General features: G+C 47.3%; 2 protein-coding genes across 3 annotated transcripts; one reads left to right on the top strand and one right to left on the bottom strand.

Moving 5' to 3' along the window:
* The first annotated feature begins 1,009 nt into the window (after positions 1-1,009).
* LOC102292148 (keratin, type I cytoskeletal 13) lies at positions 1,010-5,292 on the top strand. Its single transcript, XM_005947152.3, has 8 exons — positions 1,010-1,573; positions 2,317-2,399; positions 2,970-3,126; positions 3,198-3,359; positions 3,439-3,564; positions 4,086-4,160; positions 4,246-4,391; positions 4,945-5,292. The coding sequence occupies exons 1-8, from the start codon at positions 1,091-1,093 to the stop codon at positions 5,015-5,017; spliced, it is 1,305 nt and encodes a 434-aa protein (XP_005947214.1). The 5' UTR covers positions 1,010-1,090; the 3' UTR covers positions 5,018-5,292.
* A 3,622-nt stretch (positions 5,293-8,914) lies between these two features.
* si:dkeyp-113d7.1 (uncharacterized protein LOC407709 homolog) lies at positions 8,915-18,596 on the bottom strand. 2 transcript variants are annotated; one of them, XM_005947151.2, is made up of 3 exons: positions 18,176-18,596; positions 16,194-16,882; positions 8,915-10,100 (listed from the first exon to the last, which is right to left on the bottom strand). In XM_005947151.2, the coding sequence occupies exons 2-3, from the start codon at positions 16,656-16,658 to the stop codon at positions 8,976-8,978; spliced, it is 1,590 nt and encodes a 529-aa protein (XP_005947213.1). In that variant the 5' UTR covers positions 16,659-16,882; positions 18,176-18,596; the 3' UTR covers positions 8,915-8,975. The 2 variants fall into 2 exon arrangements, with proteins under 2 accessions (XP_005947213.1, XP_042084178.1); XM_042228244.1 differs by lacking the exon at positions 18,176-18,596 and adding an exon at positions 17,575-18,087.
* Between the last annotated feature and the right edge of the window lie 1,163 nt (positions 18,597-19,759).

The raw sequence follows: 19,759 nt of genomic DNA, 5'->3' as shown, positions 1-19,759 counted from the left end.
TGTAGTACCATATCACCCTATTAGAGCACTTCGCTCTCGCTCTGCAGGCCTACTTGTTGTTCCTAGAGTATTTAAAAGTAGAATGGGAGGCAGAGCCTTCAGGTTTCAGGCCCCTCTTCTGTGGAACCAGCTTCCAGTTTGGATTCAGGAGACAGACACTATCTCTACTTTCAAGATCAGGCTTCAAACTTTCCTTTTTGCTAAAGCATATAGTTGTCCTTGTCCTGTCTTCCTGTCCCCAGGACTCGACCCCAGAGTAGCAGAAGAAAATGGATGAAATTAAGTTTTTAAAATGAGAGTCTATAGGACTGACTCACTGCTGGAGCTTCTAGTGGATGTCAGAGGAACCGCAGGCTTAGGGAGGGGCAGCTGTGTGTGTTGATGGATGTAACGAGTGTAACGGGAAAGAAGCAAAAATTCCCCTCAAACAACGAGAGGAGAAGTTAAGAATGGAGGAATGTGCTCTCTGTGTCTCTGCAGATCAGCTGAGGATCTGTCAGAGCAGCCGGGTCAGGACGAAGATTTGGTCTCAGCTGCTGTCGTGTTCAGACAGATAACATGGAAACATGAAGCCTCTGAGCTCTGCCGTGCCTCACACGGAAAACGTCTCTCCCGTTTGTGTCTCATGAATCAGAATCAGAGAGACTTTATTGATCCCAGAGGGACACTGAGCGGTCACAGCAGCACACATACAACAAACGCCAAGCATTCATATAACATGAAGTGTAGAAACAGAGGTATCAATAGATACATATTGAGCTACAGATATAGGTATAAACATGAATATACATAAAAATATAAAAGGACAAAAATATGTGTGTAAATATATGTCATGGTGTGCAAAAGTGCCGAATGAAGTCGGAGAAAAGAATTCAAGCTGGAGGTAGGACATTGTGGACCGCGGCCCTCCCCTCCCCTCCAGCCCTGCCCTCCCCGACCCTCCCCCCTAACCCTGCCCCTGTACCTGCAGTTCAGCCCACCTGAGAAGCTTTAAAAGCAGCGACCTCCTCACTCTCTCCTCACTTCTCTCCTGCTCCTTCCACCGGAGAAGACAGACTGACAAGCACCTCCTCTTTTCTGCTCCATCACTATGACTACCATGATGCTCTCACGAGGCTCCATCGGTGGAGGCTTTGGCAGCAGCCGTTCATCCAGAAGCATGAGCTCGTACAGCGTTGCTGGAGGAGGCGGTAGTGTCAGGGTCTCACAGGCCGGGAGAACCTTCGCTGTTGGTGGCGGCCTCGGTGGAGGAGCTGGTGCAGCTTTCGGTGCAGGTGGAGGATTTGGTGCAGGTGGAGGATTTGGTGCAGGTGGAGGATTTGGTGCAGGTGGAGGATTTGGGGGTGGCTTTGGCGGAGGAGCAGGGATGGACGACAGCGTCATCGGCAACGAGAAGTTCACCATGCAGAACCTGAACGACCGTCTCGCCAACTATCTCACCAAAGTGGCGTCGCTGGAGAAGGCCAACGGCGAGCTGGAGCTGAAGATCAAGCAGTTCGTGGAGACGAAGGCTGGCCCGGCCGCCAGGGACTACAGCGCCTTCTACGCCACCATCGCCGAGCTGCATGCCAAGGTGAGGAAACGGGGCAGATGGTGTTCAGGGGTCTCCGCTCCTATTGGTCCACATTTTAAAGTTTACATTTATGAAATCACATAATGTTTTATGAAAAGACATAAAAATAAAGTTTGAAATTGCATGGAAGCTCAAGTGAACACTGTTTTGTTGTGCCTGAAAAACTCATATTTAAAGAGAAAACCTACATTTGATTTTTCTTGTTTTTAACAAATCCACTCACAGTGCAGTCCAGAAAGATGTTTGCACTGCTGGGGCTTCATTCATACTTTTACAATTTAAGAAAAGCACTCGAACCTTCTGGTGATTTTGAGAAAGAATAGAAAACCTTTGTAATCACAGCAGCTTTTGACCGAGAGGCTGGAAAGAAGAGTAGTGTCAGTAATCTGGTGGGAGGCTCCCAGTGAGTGGATGGAGATCTGAGGTGAACCACACCTGTGTGAGAGTGCTCCGAGTGAAGCAGCCACGCCCTCCAAGACTGATGTCACCTGTAAACCAGTCACTTGTTTTTGGTCTTCGTTTGGCTCCAACAGGAAACACGAGCTTTGTTTTTTCACATTAAAGCAGCTGCTGCGACTGATGGGCGTGTTACGGCGTGAGGAGATCTGATTGGCTTTGTTGTTATTCTCTGTAATGTTTGATTTATTAACCCTTCTTTACTGAATGGCATCATCTGATTAGCATTATTGATAATCTACCATTGATTGATTTCCCTTTTTTTGTGGCTCTGTGCTGGTTTTCAGATCCAGGATGCCATCATCGCCAAAGGTACCGTCATGTTGAGCATCGACAACGCCCGGCTCGCATCAGACGACTTCAGGTTGAAGTCAGTGGCTCCTTTTTTTTCTTTTATTTACCTTTTATTTCTCTTCATGTGTTCTTTGTACTTTCTTGCTGCTGTTTTCTTCTGACAGAAAAATGCTCTGAAATAGACGTCCTGACAGTGAAAACCTCCCTACTGTGATATTGCCTCTCTTCAGCCCCCTCTGCTGTCTGCTGGTAGAAAAACATCAAGAACAGACAAACTCCTCAGTCTGATTTTTTGATTTTCTCTCATCCAGAAAAATCATCGTCCAGCAAGAGCAAAAATTAGACTTAGGTCAGATAAACATGAGAACTCATTGGAGCTCATTTGTTAGAATTTAAAGATGATTTTAGCAGATGTTTCTCAGACAGTCTAAGATTCATTTCTCTTTATTAAAGTTTATTTGAACATTTAACTGTTTAATCCGTAGAAACGAGCCTCAAGATTACTAAAAGAAAAAAATAGAGTTCTGGTTTTTGTCTCGAAATCAGCACAAACACCAAATGCTGATAAAAGTTATTCACAGAATTGTTGTTTGGATTTTATTCATCAGAACTAACCCATTATTTTCTGTGTCTTTAACTTTAACAGGTACGAGAACGAGCTGGGGATGCGTCAGTCGGTCGAGGCCGACATCGCCGGGCTGAAGGCGTTGTTGGGAGAGGTGGACGTGGCCAAGACTGACCTGAACATGCAGATCGAAGCCCTGATGGACGATCTGGCAAGCATGAAGAAGAACCACGAGGAGGTAAGCAGATCCGTCTCACACGCAATGTTAAAACATACTGGTATCCTTAGCCCCGCCTCCCTGTCCTTTAGGACCTGGTGTCCATGCGCACTCAGATGAGCGGTCAGGTGAATGTGGAGGTGGACGCTGCTCCTCAGCAGGACCTCAACAAAGTCATGGAGGAGATCAGAGAGCACTACGAAACCGTCGCCGCCAAAGCGCTCAAAGACGCAGAGGGCTGGTTCCAGGCCAAGGTACGTCAGCTTTCTGCTATTCAACAGAAACCTGCAGCAGCTTGTTTTTGTTCACTACTTCCTCTTCTTCTTCTTTCAGTCGGAGGTCCTCACCAAGGAGGTGGCAGCCACAGAAATGACACTGAAGACATCAACCGTGGAAGTAAAGGAAGTGAAGAGTCAGCTTCAGGCTCTGGAGATTGAGCTCCAGTCTCAGCTCAGCATGGTGAGATGAACCGTTTAACTCATAATTACATCAATACATTTTTAATAATAACTTTATCTAATGAGAGCAACTCATTAAAAATGTCAAACGGTTAATGATGAGCTTGAACATCAGAGGTCCAAGCATCGAGCCCTATGAGCAGGTAACATACTGTTAGCTAACATTAGCCAGAGGAAAGCCAGCTCAGGGTCAGTTCTGATCCCTGAAAATAAACAAGAATACAGCAGCCACCAGTCTCTCTAATGTTAGTGCCGGAGGCTGCTGGACAGAGGGAGTTAGAAGAGGGCACAGAGGGGTCCTCATTCAAAATGTCAAAGGACAAAGTCAAAGAACAGGAATTGTGAGGGTCCTAAGTTCTGGGGAGTAACATCAGGCTGGTTCAGTTACATCTTCACATCGTGGCCTCGTTTCCTCTGATTCCTAAAATCCTGAGTCGCAGAGAGGTGGCTGAAATGTAGCCCAATGTCACGACCTCATCCACAGGTAGAGCTTCTGTCTCTGACCTGCTTGTGTTTTTACAGAAAATGTCCCTTGAAGCCCAACTCGCCGAAGTCCAGGGCAGCTACGGCATGAAGATGGAAGGATTCCAGATGAGGGTGAGTTCTGCTCTCATGGGGTCACATCCAAATGTTCCGTCAGCTGCTTTCAGCTTTTACACTCACACCGGGTTCACCTGTGCAGGTGAGCAGTCTGGAGGAGCAGCTGGTGCAGCTCAGAGCAGACCTGGAGAGGCAGGGACAGGAGTACCAGATTCTCCTGGACATCAAGACCAGACTAGAGCTGGAGATCGCCGAGTACAGGAGGCTGCTCGACGGAGAGGGAGGCGGGTAAGAAGAGCTCACCAGGACGGCCTCAGCTCTCTGTGGCCCTGCTCTCTCCTTCTCCTTACAGAGGTTACTTGGAAAACTTAAATATACAGAGGAAATATCCTTAGTTTTAGTGTTACCATCGGCTGCTAACATTAGTTCAATCTAATCTGATACATTGTGTAATTCCCCTCTGCAAATTAGAAGTAAACTGTTCACCACAGTTTTCTGAATATGCAGAATTTAAGCTCCTCGTTAGCTTAGAAGAAAAAGAGTGTTTATCTAAGGAGCCTGACAGTGTCCAAACTCACATTCATGTTCCTCTTCCTGTCCTGCTGGTCACAGGAAGTTGCACTGCCTCTTTGTGCCCTCTTGTGGTGCAAACTGGCATTACACAAAACCACGGTCTGGCACTCGTTTTTACTTGTTCGTAGATGTTTTGGCTTCTGCTCATTTTGGTCAACTGATGTTGGAAACGTGGGAGTTGCACTACAGCACCTACCTGTAAACGTGTGAGCGGGTTCTGCTTTTCAGGCGAGCATCTCTGACCAGCTTTGTCTCATTTCCCACGCAGATCTTCGCTCTCCTCCTCTACCTCCACCACAACCAAAACAATCATCACAAAGGTTGTGGAGGAAACCATCTGAGGCCAATCACGTGTCTGCCTGCCCGGGGTTGGAGTCGGATCTCCACCTTTCTTCACCTTCCTGCATGCTGGGCGAGTGCACACCTCCACCTGAAGATCGCTTCTCACCTTCACATCACACCAGTTTCCTGCTTCACAGGAAACCACAGGCGGTCTAAAGATGGAGGGTTTGTGAGGGGAAGCATTTTCTTGGCTTATGCTGGTGAAACTTTACTGCTGTGCTTGCAGGTCTTCTGTGTTCCGCTTCAACAAATAAAACGCAACAAAACCCAAAAAGTGTCTGAAATTAATGTCTGTGCTCACAAACTTCCACGTTACTCAAACGAAACGTCTTTATTCTCAAATATCATCCAAAGGCAGTAAAAAGTATTTTTAAAAACACACCTTCACATCCTTTTCACCTCATAGCAACTGTTTCTTCTGCTTCATGAACTGAAATTCAAAACAGATACAAGTTTGCATCAGCTGTTAAAGAAATCGATCACAGTAAGATGAACTGCTCCAGCTTATTATTCACAATCATCCATATTTTTATGGCACAGCTCTTACGCTGAGAAGGTGGATACCTGCAGGATGTTTCAAAAACTAGTTCTCAGCATTTTTGCTGGACGTGTTTCGGCGTTAGAGACCGAACAACAGCAGCTCCTACCTGCAGTTCCTCTGGTGTCCAGCAGAGGCAGCAGTGAGTCAGTCCCCATAGACTCCCATGTTAAAGCTTTTGAGTTTGTTTCCATACAACCTGTTTGGTCTCTAGATCCCCCCCCCCTTCATGACTCTGTGAGGACGGCAGACTTCCTGTTTCTGAAAACAAGCCGACACATTCCAGCAGAAACAGACGGAAACTGCAACATGTATCATTAGTTTCTTTATTAACTTTCTTCCAGTACAAGATGCTCAATTGCCTCCACCTTCTGTTTCTCTTTTTTTTTAACTTTTATTACATTTTATTTTGTAGGAATTACATAATCAATAGATTTGTACACAGTGAGCGATCTAGACGGGAGGGGAGGGGGGGGGTTGGGCTCCTTTGTGCTGATGATGAATTTTGGTCCTCTGGAGCCCAACAACGGTAAAAACTGACTTTAACAAATTATTTAAAAAAAAAAAAAAATAATAATAATAATAAACCGTCACGTGATTATCATCAGCAACAAAAAGACGCCTGCCGTGTCCCGATCAATCAATACTGCTCAATAAAAACGTGGAAAAGATCAAAGAGTTTAACAGTACATCCACATCCTGCGAGTACCCACACCTGCAAGTAAAATACTAGTAAACTGGCAGGAAGTACTCTCACCTGAGTTTAAGTACTTTGACTGCCAAAAACACAAATGGACGAACCTGAAGAGGTCAGACCCCGTTCACCGAGAAATGCGACGTTTCTTCTTTTCACATAAAAACTACAACGCTGTAACAGAGTCGGTCCAAGGTCAGATTCACGCGAGCTCGCAGACACGAACGTCGTACACTTATGAGAATACTGAAGGCTGTGTTAGGGGCTTCATGTTGCAGCTGTGGCTCAACCTCATGACCCACTACACCCGTTTATCGCCCACAGGGTTACCCTCGAGAATCAATGAGGAAAATCAAAACTGGAAGATCAGCGAGCTTCCCTTTCCACGAGCGGGATCGCTGATCGCTCTGCTGTCAGTGAACGCCACGCATTCAAGTCACTTCCGGCTGACAAGTATAAGAGAAAGAAGAAGGATTTTGAATTCTGGATTTAACAGGAAGCCAAAACAGGAGAAATCTGCTCTCTTTCTAGTCCCTGTCAGGACTCTTGCTGCAGCATTTTGGATCAGCTGAAGGCTTTTCAGGGAGTTTTTAGGACTTCCTGATAATAATGAATTACAGTCGTCCAGCCTGGAAGTAATAAATGCATGAACTAGTTTTTCAGTGTCACTCTGAGACAGGATATTTCTAACTTTAGAGATGTTGCACAAATGGAAGAAAGCAGTCTTACATATTTGTTTAATATGTGCGTTGAAGGACATGTCCTGGTCAAAAATGACTCCAAGGTTCCTCACAGCGTTACTGGAGGCCAAGGTAATGCCATCCAGAGTAAGAATCTGCTTAGATACCATATTTCTAAGCTTTTCAGGGCCGAGTACAATAACCTCAGTTTGATCTGAATTAAGAAGCAGAAAGTTAGCGGCCATCCAGGTCTTTATGTCTTTAAGACATTCCTGCAGTTTAACTCATTGGTGTGTGTTATCTGGCTTCATGGACAGATAGAGCTGGGTGTCATCAGCATAGCAGTGAAATGTATGCTATGTCTTCTAATGATGCTGCCTAAGGGAAGCATGTATAATGTAAACAGAATTGGTCCTAGCACTGAACCCTGTGGAACTCCATAATTAACCTCAGTGTGTGAAGAGGACTCTCCATTTACATGCACAAACTGGAGTCTATTAGATAGATATGATACAAACCACTGCAGATCAGTACCTGTAATACCTACAGCATGTTCTAATCGCTCTAATAGGATATTATGGTCGACAGTATCGAACGCTGCACTGAGGTCTAGCAGGACAAGCACAGAGATGAGTCCACTGTCAGAGGCCATAAGAAGATCATTTGTAACCTTCACTAAAGCTGTTTCTGTGCTGTAGAGCTCTGAAACCTGACTGAAACTCTTCAAATAAACCTTCTTGCAGATGATCTGTTAGCTGTTTGACAACTACTCTTTCAAGGATGTTTGATATAAAGGAAGGTTGGAGATTGGCCTATAATTAGCTAAGACTGCTGGGTCTAGAGATGCTTTTTGAGTAAAGGTTTAACTACAGCCAGCTTGAAGGCCTGTGGTACATAGCCAATCATTAGAGATAGGTTGATCATATTTAAGATCGAAGAATTAATTAATGGCAGGACTTCTTTGAGCAGTTTTGTAGGAATGGGGTCTAAAAGACACGTTGATGGTTTGGAGGAAGTAATTATTGAAGTTAACTCAGAAAGATCAATTGGAGAAAAAGAGTCTAACTTAACATCAATGGTACTAAGAGTAGCTGTAGATAATATTACATCTGTGGGTGATTATTGGTAATTTTTTCTCTAATGATAAAATTTTATTTGTGAAGAAGTTCATGAAGTCATTACTAGTTAACGTTAAAGGGATGGTTGGCCAACAGAGCTCTGACTGTTTGTCAGCCTGGCTACAGAGCTGAAGAGAAACCTGGGGTTGTTCTTATTTTCTTCAATCAGTGATGAATAGTAAGATGTTCTGGCTTTGCGGAGGGCTTTCTTATAAAGCAGCAAACTATTTCTCCAGGCTGATCTCTTTGCAGGGACGGTGGCGAGCACAGCAGACTCGTGAGATATTTCACAGAAACCTGAATGAATCAGAACTGCAGCCGATATTGTTCGGGTCACATAGATTTAAGTTACAGAGGAAGGATAAAGCTTCCATCAGTTATCAGCGACACCACAGAGCGACTGGACTACGAAGCCCGATTCTAGCGCGCTGTAGAATGGGAGGCTGGGATTTTGGACCCTTTCGTGTTCCTTTAGAGCGTACCGAGATGGCGTGTCAGTGCCGTGAGTGTGCAGTTTTCGGTAAACGGGGTCACGGTCTGTCAGGAACTGCTGGTCTGAGTCAGTAAAAAACAGGAAATACAAAAATGAAGTACTCAAACTGTTGGTCTCTTAAGTATTTGTGCTTGTTAAGGTCTCCAAAAATAAGTCCTGGTACTCTACAGTCAGTCCAGTTTAAAGATTATCTACAGCCCCACCCACCCGCCACCCCAGACACACGGTATATAACGTGTACGCACACACAGACACTTGCATAAGAGCAAATGCGTCAGTCCGCCCTGCCCACAGATAAAATGCAAAAAGAGCACAAAAGGTATGAAAATGTAAGAAAAACTCATGAGGAAAAGCTTTATATATCGTATTTATAAAAAAAAAAAAAAAAAAAAAGGAATAATACTTTGTTTTTCCGGAGGTTAAAGGGTTTGCAGTTAGCTACTGTCACTGCCCACGGCGCTGCTGCCGCCGTCACTGCTGGTGCTCGCCGTGTCCGCTCGCTCTCGCTTGTGGATCTGCTCGTGTGCTTTGAGGTGGCCCGACTGGCTGAAAGTCTTCCCGCACTGGGGGCAGGCGTACGGCCGCTCGCCCGTGTGGATCTGCTGGTGCGCCTTCAGGTGGCCGAGACGGCCGAAGCTCTTCCCGCACTGCGTGCAGCCGAACGGCCGCTCGCCCGTGTGGATCTTCTCGTGGGTTTTTAAGACGCCCGAGTTGCTGAAAGTCTTTCCGCACTGCGAGCAGGTGAAGGGCTTCTCGCCGGTGTGGATCTGGACGTGGTTGCGGTAGCTCGTCTCCTTGGTGAAGCTCTTGCCGCAGTGCTGGCAGCAGTACGGACGCTCGCCCGTGTGGCTCAGGTGGTGCGCCTTCAGCTCCTTGGACTGGCTGAAGCTCTTGCCGCAGGTGGTGCAGATGAACGGGCGCTCGCCGGTGTGCAGCCGCTGGTGTGAGCGCAGGTCGTCGGCTTTGGTGAAGCCTTTGGGGCAGTGGGCGCAGACGTACGGCTTCTGGCCTGTGTGGATGAGCTGATGCCGCTTGAGGTTGCCCGCTTGGCCAAAGCTCTTGCCACACTGCGAGCAGGTGTACGGCCGCTCGCCCGTGTGTATGCGCTGGTGCGTTTTCAGGTTTCCCAGCGTGCTGAAGTTTTTCCCGCACTGCGTGCAGGAGAATGGTTTTTCACCCTGCATGTTGCGAGGTTTCCTCACCGTCGGGCTCTGTGTTTTAGTCGTGACCACCAGACTCCCTCCTGCCCTTCCTGCTGCCATCATCGCCTCTGTGGAGGACTTCCCCACGTGTGCGGGCTGCAGCTCGTACAGCGCCCCCCCTCCGAACTCAGCGTCCGGTTTGCCGATGCTGTCCAAGTGCAGGGAGTCGGGGCGGAGCTTGTTGAGCTCCGTGCGCAGCTCGGCCATGTGGATGGACTCGAGGCCGTTGTGCTGCAGGTGGGCGGACATGGCGTTGGTCTCGGGGTACTCCGACTTGAGCGCGCTCAGATCGGTGGTGTAGTAACACTGTAGGTCCACGTGGTGGTCCGACTTGATGTACTCCAGAGTGTCAGTGACCTACAACAAGAAAACAGCTGCAGTCACATCTGCTCAACCTGAGCATCGAGCACATCAGGTCTGCTGACCAACATTTTATTAGTGAAGAAGTTATGAACGTTAAACGTTAACGTTAAAGGGATGGTTGGCTCAACAGAGCTCTGTTTGTCAGCCTGGCTACAGAGCTGAAGAGAAACCTGGGTTGTTCTTATTTTCTTCAAACAGGGATGATTTCTTATAAAGCAACAAACCGTTTCTCCAGGCTAAATGATAAAGAACAGCAAATCAGCCTCTGATTTCTGGTCTGCTCTCAGCGACAAAACCTCAAGGAAGACAAGAACTGTGACCTTCAGCTGCTGATGCAGCAGATGTTCATGCACTCATGTTTGATGGTGTTCTGCTGTTTTCACACTGCTGCGTGTCTGCACTCTGTTCTCAGACAAATCTTTGCATTTCTCTGCTCTTTGTTGCTATTGCTCAACTGACTCTACACTAAACTGCATGATAAAAGACTACAGCGGAAGCATCACTGTCAGTACTAGACAGCATTAATGTGGGCGGGGATTCAATCACACCCTTTCTGTCCACACAGACCTGCAGCTTTTATGAACCCCCACTAGATCTTGGAAGACTTCCTACAAGACGTCAGTGTGTGTGGGACGTTCACATCATCCATCGCGGGCCTGACATACCTCCATGGACGGCTCTTTGTGCACTTCCAGTTTGCAGGTGCTGGATTTTATACGCCTGTGCCACTCAGGCTTAAAAACACCTGAGTTCACCGAGGCGTGGCCCACACAGTGTGAGAATGACTTTATTGTGAATTCAGCTGTTTAAAAGGACAAATTTCACATGGCTGTGATAAAAACACACAGAGAGTCTTGTGTGACCGACCTCCATGAAAGGCTGTCTGAGAGTTTCAGCCCTGATCTGCTTTCAGACCTCGGACAATGACTCACCACGATTCATCAAATAACTCGATTATTCAAACTAACAGTTTTTGCTTCGATAGCGAGAATGCCGACACGCTCGACTTCCTTCATTGCAGCCATATCAGGGGTGGGCGATAGAAACGATATACGATAGAAACGATATAAATTTGGCCAACGATACAGATTTTGACTAGGGCTGGGCGATATGACCCAAAATTCATATCTCGATATTTTTTAGCTGGATGGCGATATAAGATATATATCTCGATATTTTTTTAAAGCCATAAAGTAAGAACAAAAAGAGAGTTCTTAGTCAAAGCTGTGTCCCAGATGTCACACAGGCACTTTTATTAACATACAGCACAGATGTACATGAAAAATACTCAAAAATAAATTATGAGCATTTATTAAATAATAATGCTCCATAAATAAAAGAAAACAAGGTTGTTTTTGTGCTAAACAAAGAGCTCACAATTGTGCAGTCAAAATGTAAACTAAAAGACGCTGAGCACAATAACAAAGACAGATTTCACAGCTGCTCTGTTCCCAAGTTTTACTGTGTGACTGATAGCCTGGAGTTTGAAATCCGCTTCATAACCACGTCTCTTACAGGTGCCATTTATGGTCCTTATACACACACAATACGGTAATATTACGTTGAAGCACAGTACGTATCACTCCGCGAAGCTCTTCGGTAGCCGTAATGCGCCGACAATCTATCAAGCGGTGCAGCTCCGTAGCTTAGCAAAGTCGTACTCAAACATTTCTGACAGATTGCTGAGCGCCGTGTACCACATAAAATCGGTTCGCGGCCATCAAGCACAACCAGAATTCATACATAAGGCGCGCTATCAACTTTTGAGAGAATGAAAGGATTTTAGGGTTAGCGCTGTTAGCTCGTTAGCGCGGTTAGCTCGTTAGCATGTTTAGCTCGTTAGCACGTTGACGCCGTCCAGCCCCACGCATGGGGCGATGCGCAGTAACTCGTTAACGGAGATTTGCCGTGTCCGTCTTGTCGCTGCCTGCACGTGAAGCGATGGGGGAGGAGGGGGAGTTGTCTTCAGTGAAGGCGAGGCGGAGTAACGTTGCGTAGAGACAAAAGTGGACGAAAGAGAGGCAAACTTGCGGCTCCACAACTATAATTATAACGTAACATAGACTATATCGATATAAAGGATATTGTCACATCTTATATCTCGTATAAAAATATATTGATATGTTTTAAAAACTCGATATATCGCCCAGCTCTAATTTTGACTATACCGCTCTATCGCGATAGCACATGTTGATGATGTCATCAAGCTGCGCCTGTTTTGGTCGAAAGCATCGCAGCGGCTACAACCATTATCATCTGCAAATTATGGCGGGCGACAGTCATAGCAAAGAGATGAAGCACTTTTGAAATATGGGGAAAGCCAAAAACTGCGCTTCCTCCACTTCCGTAACATTGATTCATTAATGTTGAATTCTCTCGCAGCTGTTCTGTTCCCATGTTGTTGCAGTATATTAATAACTAACCTCGTATTGTGGATGAATAATCTCAGTTGTTCTCCTGACTGAAGTTTGGCCCGTGTACAGCATCCTGCTATGCGATTGCATTTGTCCCTGACCACCAGAATCCCTCACGTTAACTTTTATCGAGTGGAAAAAAAGTTGGCGTTCATCCTCCAGCTTCACTGTGCTAATGTTATGCTAACATAGCTGTGTCGCTAGCAATCACGTAGCACATCATTATATACCAGCTAGCCCAACTTCAGTAACCCTACAAACGTCACTGCTGTTTAGTTTTCTGTCTTCATTTATGTTGGAAGTGGTAGCAGAGCTGTACGTTTGAATTAGTTTCAGAAATCTCTCAGTCAGAACATGCTATGAAATGTTTAGGTGGAAACTAGCGAGCTAACTTCCTGTTAACTTCTAACTCCGTTAAATTTAATAAATTCTGTTTTCATGGATGTTAAACTTAATTGTTACACCTGGTAAAGCAGCAACGCTGATGATTTAATTAAAGATGAAAGAATTTAGACGTTTTTAACTCTCAGTGTTCGTTTGACTTTGGGACCTGAAGCGGACGGAGTTTTGGACCCAGATTACTCTGAAGCTCCTCACTACAGCAGCCGTAATGCTCTGACGATCCATCAAGCAGTGCGGCTTACAAAGCTGTACTAAAACATTTTTTTAACAGATTTCTGCCAAAAATCGGTTTGAGGTCAGTAAGCACGACCAGGATTCATACATAAGGCACACTCTCGATTTTTGAGAACATTAAAGGACTTTAAGTGTGCCTTATAGTGTGGGAAATACGTTATACAGAAGAAAAGAATATATCGTGATATATATCGTTACCGCACATGCTTCAAATTATATCGCAATATGGATTTTAGGCCATATCGCCCCTACTTCATATTCAAATAAGTGTTCAGAATGATGCAGTGTGTGGTTTGTCCCTCTGAGCTGTTTAAATGAGATAAACAGGAGTGGGATCAGCTCAGGTGTTTGCTTTAAAAGGATTTGCAGTCGTGAGCCCGATGATGAGGAGAAGCTGAGAGTCCTCTCGGAGCTCCTCGCAGCGACGGCTCCCAGCTTCGTCTAACGACAGTTAGACGACAGTTTGGTATAACCTCAGCTCCCTCCATGCCACAGCAACAGACCTGCAGCGGCTCACTGAGGTTCTTCCTGATCCGAGGAAAACAGCATTTTCTTACTGAGCAGCTTAAATGTGGAACCATCTACACGAAGAAGGAACCTTCATCATAAAAACATCATAATGAACACAGTGAAGGACACCAGCGGAGGGAAGCCACTTCATGTTTTGGGTCATCTAAGATTTCCTCCATCGCTGACCCGACTCACAAAAGAGAAAAGTCACGACAACCATGTAAGACAGCAACACAACAGCAGACACTACTAAACTGCAGAGAACCTATTATGCACTTTGACCAAGAGCCACAGCCTTCTGATTGGTAGGGAGACAACCAATCAGAAGGTCAGTGGACTGAAGTGCCCTCGGGCAAGATACAGAACCCAGAGTGCGAGAGTGGGAATGTTAGACAAGGTGATTAGGCACAGGAAAGAGTGTTTGTAAATGAGGGTTGTAGTAAAAAGTCAGATAATAAAAATCCAGATTATCATTAATTGTGTAGTGCAGGGGTGTCGAACTGCAGGCCTCAGGTTTTAGATCTCACCCTGGGTCATCACACCTCAGTTCATTACCAGGCCTCTGGAGAACTGCAAGACACGTTGAGGAGGTCATTTAGCCGTTTAAATCAGCTGTGTTGGATCAAGGACACATCTAAAACCTGCAGGACACCGGCCCTCGAGGCCTGTGGTGTAGTGCTTTCCCACGAGTTCAGAGTCGTTCAGTCAGCGTGACGTTTACAGCCTGATGTTATCGAGCATTTCAGTCAGTCTGACAGTGTTGCTATGAATTATGCGATGGAAATATCTCCTTTCATAAATGAACCCTCAAGTGTTTACTACACTAAAGGAGCTCATAAAGCAGGGGGGTCCAACTCCAGGCCTCGAGGGCCGGTGTCCTGCAGGTTTTAGATCACACCCTGGGTCAACACACCTGAATCACATGATTAGTTCATTACAACTTCAGGAGATTTAAATGAGCTGTGTTGGATCGAGGACACCGGCCCTCGAGGCCTGGAGTCCCCCCATCCCTGTCATAAAGGAAGCACTGAGGCCCTTTCCTTCATATACAAACAGCTCTGACTCCAAGTCATCTCCAAAATGCTCTGATCTCCTAACACAGCGGTCTCCAACCTTTTTTGCGCCATAGGCCGGTTTATGCCCGACAATATTTTCACGGACCGGCCTTTAAAGTGTCGCGGATAAATACAACAAAATCAAACTAGTACCGGTACCGAAAAAAAGAAGATTTATTCATAACACACGTGAAAAGACCCAGGAAAACCGAGTAAACGATCAAAACGATAACAAAATAACGCTGAAAACCGATAAAAACCTGAAAACTACACATTTCACACCTGAGCCTCAACTCGCGCGGCCCGGTACCAAATGACGGGTCCAAGGCCCGGGGGTTGGGGACCGCTGTCCTAACAGGTTTTAACTTTGGGGATAAATCTTTGTTCGTAGAAATCACCAGAGTTCTGTGAACATCATCACCAGGAGCTTCTCTTAGTACAGCTGTCGTCAGATCAGGTCCAGAGTCTCATAAAGGGAGAGCACGTCTAAAAACACTACAACTTCTCAAATATGGCAAAAATTAAACTCAGTTATTCAAGTCACAGTTATCACTTCGTTGTGTTGCTCTTACCACTTTTAATAACCTCTGTATGCTTTGGTTTACTCACAGGGCCTCCTCACACTCCTCTGACCCTCAGGTGTGCGACGAGTTACCTGCCAACCACACACCTGAGCCCTGAGCTGACCCCTGGGCTCCTCCTGCTTTGGCAAAATTCTCAGGGTTGCAAATTTACTGAATTTTAATCTCTGCCGTGATTTTGTCTCCCCGCACTTAATTAAACACGATCTACCAATAGTGACAATTCATTCTTCCTACATGAGCCAATCACAGCTGTCCCCTGCACACCAGATTAAAGTCAGATAAACAAACAGGATGCAACCAAAAGCCACAGCGGAAGGTGAAGCACTCGCAAAGAGCGTAACTGATTGCACCGTCCGACAAAACATGACAACCTGCAGCATAACAGCCGCACGAAGGACGAGGAAAACAAGGCAGCAGCTGCAATCGTGAAGCGCCCGACATCACCTCAGATGTCCATAAAGGTGAGAGCATCCATCGCACTAACAACATGAAGTGGACGCACACTCACAGTGCACCTCGGATGGATCGTAAAACTTCTACAAAGATACCACCAACAACAAAACACACGCCACATCTTTACATAATATATTCAGACCTTTCAAACACAACAGAAGAAAAAAACAAACAAAAAAAAAAACAGCTTGGTGTTGACGGCGTCTGAGTTGGACTGAGCCTTTTACGCTGCTCTGACAGGATAAACAACCTCAGGGTTTCTGTTACATCAGCAGAACTTTAAATGGACTCTGGTGGGCACTTTTATTCACAGAATGTGAAAAACTTTATTTATACCCAATTTATGAAGATACTTTGAAAAAGCACGAACGACAATAACGATAATAACACAATAACAGCGTCGTCGCTCTCAGCTGCCGGCCTCTGGCGTTTTACCTGGGAGATGTAGTCGAACACTGAGCTCGGCTCGTAGTGCAACTTGTAGTCCAGCTCTGTTACGTCACTGTGGTGAAACGGCCCCAGGTGGTGGTTCCCGTGGTGCTCAGACTTGATGTAGTCGAGGCCACTGATCTCCATCTTGATCTGGTCCTGGCCCAGCTCGGCGGTGGACAGCGGCTGGATCTCTGACAGGTCCACGGTCCTGATGGGCTCCAGGTCACCGTCCTCCGGCTCGCTCTTCACGCACGGCAGCATCACCAGCGGCTCTGCGATCTCCGCTGCCAGTGAACTGAGCGTGGGCGTGGGACAGTCGGAGGAGAGGAGGGCCAGAGTGGGCGTCGGGGTTGAGCCGACGGGCCCGGCGCCGCAGTCCACCTGCAGGGAGGAGTCCAGCGGCAGGGGAGGCGAGCCGCATTCGGGGGGCAGGCCCAGGCTCAGGCACTCACTCTCCAAGTCTGTCATGGTGAGGGGGCGGAGCTAATCCTCCTCACCTGCTCCGTTTCAACACCTGAGGTATCGCTGAGGTTGGTAAAAGTCCTCCTCCTCCTCCACTCCCCTCCTGCTGGTGAAGTCTGCTGGCCCTCACAGGAGGGGGGGCTGGGGAGTCCCTGAGAGCGTCCTCTGGAAAACGATGACGTAGTGAAAGATCAGCCAGATGTCAGCAGGTACGGCTGACCATCACGAGCCTGTAGAGAGAAGACAGAGGAGTTGATTACCATGACAACAGCAGCTAAAGCCAATCAGAGTAACATGAGGAAACCCCCAACACTGCAGCACCTCTGAGCATGAAAGCCAGGTATGCAAGAAAGTTTGAAACCAGGATTCCCCCCGCCCCCCAGGGGTTTGAGGCCACCACCGTTAGTGTCCGGCCCTGGCGCCTAATGTGTGGCGACTGGTGAGACTCTACTGAGGTTTTGAGGCTGCACCTGCAGCATGAGCACGCCTGAAAAACTCAGTCTGAATAACTTTACAGCAAACATTTTTACACTTTCAGGGGAGCAGATACCAGCGCCAATGTTAGAGATGACTCTTGGGAACATCCCTATAAACAGCTGCTGCGGTTCCGTTTCTGCACTGGTGCATGACAACAGTAAGACTGCAGTCAGCCGGTCACCGCCATCATGCAGACAAAGCTGATGTGGTGGCAGATGTAAATGGGGCACAGGTCGGCCTGCAGAGGTGCGCTGTTTGCAGGAGCAGGATGTCATTAGAAGAGACAGTCAGCTGCTGCAGCTGTGTGTGTGCAGCGGCCTCCCACACACATGCACTGAAAAGTTTTCAGGTAAAGTAGAACAGCCTCTCTGTGCACAGTGCTGCAGCTTCCTAGCCTCCCTGCCGCTCAGGTGAACATTACCAGCGCTCCTCCCTTCCATATTACCTGTCACCCCGCGAGCACTCAGGTGGCCCCTCCACTCGCCACGCAGCCGCCGCACTGCCTGCCTCCCGGGCTGCTGGTGGTGGTTCTCCCCGGAGGTTGCTCCTCTCCGCTCTCGCTCTAACACCTCCACATTCTTCGCCAACTCTGCACAACTTTTACTGTGGTTCGCACACACAAACCCACGGCTGCCAGCGGAAGGACACGCTCCGCAGCCGCCTCACAGCCCTACAAAGACGGGCAGGCTGCCATGTCTATCTGGCTGGCTAGCTAGCTAGCAGCTAGCCAGTGGCCATCTTGTTTATCGTCTGCAGCCTGCTAAGCTAGCGCGCTGCTGCTGCTACTGCTAGCAGGGGGAGAAAGTGAGAGTGAGGCGGGGAGAGGGCGCAGCGGGGGCAGCGGTTAGCCTGGCCCCCTCCCCGGGGTTCCGGCGCTACGGCGAGCGGCTGACATCGCAACACAAAAGGAGCCAACAAACTACGGAGCCCGAGCGGCGGCACGGCGGTCATCTAGCGTCCGGCGGCGCGGTAAAACGGCAGGAAACCGAGCGGAGCGACGCGGCGCGGCGACGCCGAGCAGGCAGCCGATAACGGCCGGACGTTACCTGCGGGTGGTCCGCTTCATGGCCGGCTGGCTGTCCACCTTGGTTCGGCTCCGCTGCCCGTCACTCGTAGCTCACTCCGCCGGACCCGCCACGTCCACCTCGGCAGAACACCCGCCGCCTCGCCTCCTCTCCTCCCCTCTATCACTGACTAATTCCGCTCCCTCCCTCCTTCTTACCTTCCTTTCCTCCCTCCTTCCTCTCTCGCTTCTCCCCCCCCTTTCCTTCCTTCCCTCCCTCCCTTCTCGCTCGTGCACATACCCGTTCAGTCGGGTATGTAGGTAACTATGACAACGGTAGTAGGTGGGTACAGTTCTCGGTGTGTGCGCGCGCGGGGCGGGTATGCGCTCGCTACATTGTTGCAACACAGACACCGTCGTCCCCTCGCGCTCCCTTTGATCTCGGCTTGTTTCCATCCGCACGCGCCGGTGTGTTAATATGAATGAATAGGGAACAGCACGCGCCCACAGAGCCGGGTCAAGGCGGTCAAGTGCAGGCGAGTGACGTCAGCACGTGTCCATGGGGTCGGCGTCTTTTTTTTTTTTTTTTTTTATTACGGTGGGTATCAGCTGCTAAAACCGGGGTCAGCTAGCTGAACAAAAGCAGGTGGGCGTCTTTGAAAATATCTTTCAAATAAAATACTTTTTTTCCTGCAAAAAATATCAAAAATAAGAGCGCGCCGTCTGTCCTGCTACCAGTTCAGAATTTTACAGAAACAAGTTCAGGGTGTATGAAACAGCTGTAATTCGCATAGTTGCCAGTAGGTGTATGTAAAACTTGAAATTTATTCAAAGCCTTTTGAAATCAGATGACTGTTTCTGATACACCTTGTATTAATGCAGAACTGTTTTGTTATTGTTAATGTTGATCACAGTCACACAGATTGGCTGTCCTTATATGGTCATCTTAAGAGACCCTACCCGCCTGCTGTTTAAATCTGCCAATCAGGTGAATACTGGCTGAGGAGGAGGAGGGGGGGCAAGGTGTTTGTTTCAGGGCAAAGTGAAAGTGAGTGTGGTTTGATTCCACAGACCCAAATCCCCTTCAGGGGTCACTTAAAATCAAACAGGTGGGCCTACCCACTGTGGCGCCCCCTTGTGACAAGGCGATGCAGCTTATAGAAGCTTTGTGTCAAAGTTTGGTATTTTTAGCCTTTATGAACATTTTGTATTTGAGTCTAAATTTGGAAACACTTTAACCTCATACATACGTGGACTACGAATATTTCAAGACAGTATTTGTCTCTGAGGGTTTTTTTTTTTTATCTGTTTAAACAGCATTTTGTTTAAATGTTGAAGCAACCAGGTCAAGTTGATGAACATTTGTGAAATAACATTAACCTCCTAGGACCTGGCGTCCACATATGTGGACATCACATGTTGGGTTATTTAGACCAAAATACTCAATTTTGCTCTACAAGGGCCTGATATTCACTTACGAGGACATTATGCTGCTACTGTTCTATCAAAATTTTAAACGAATACCCTCATATGTGGCTCTTATTTTTCTTAAAAACAAAAATAAGGGGGAAAAAAATCTGGTAATTCTTTGTTTTTACATTCATCAGCCCCCAATATGCCCAAATAT

This window comes from Haplochromis burtoni, unplaced genomic scaffold (genome assembly GCF_018398535.1).
Source record: "Haplochromis burtoni strain Fernald_Lab_line unplaced genomic scaffold, NCSU_Asbu1 Contig_313, whole genome shotgun sequence".
Lineage (NCBI taxonomy): Eukaryota > Metazoa > Chordata > Actinopteri > Cichliformes > Cichlidae > Haplochromis > Haplochromis burtoni.
The sequence above is the reverse complement of the archived record's forward strand: the minus strand, read 5'-3'. Positions and strand labels throughout refer to the sequence as shown.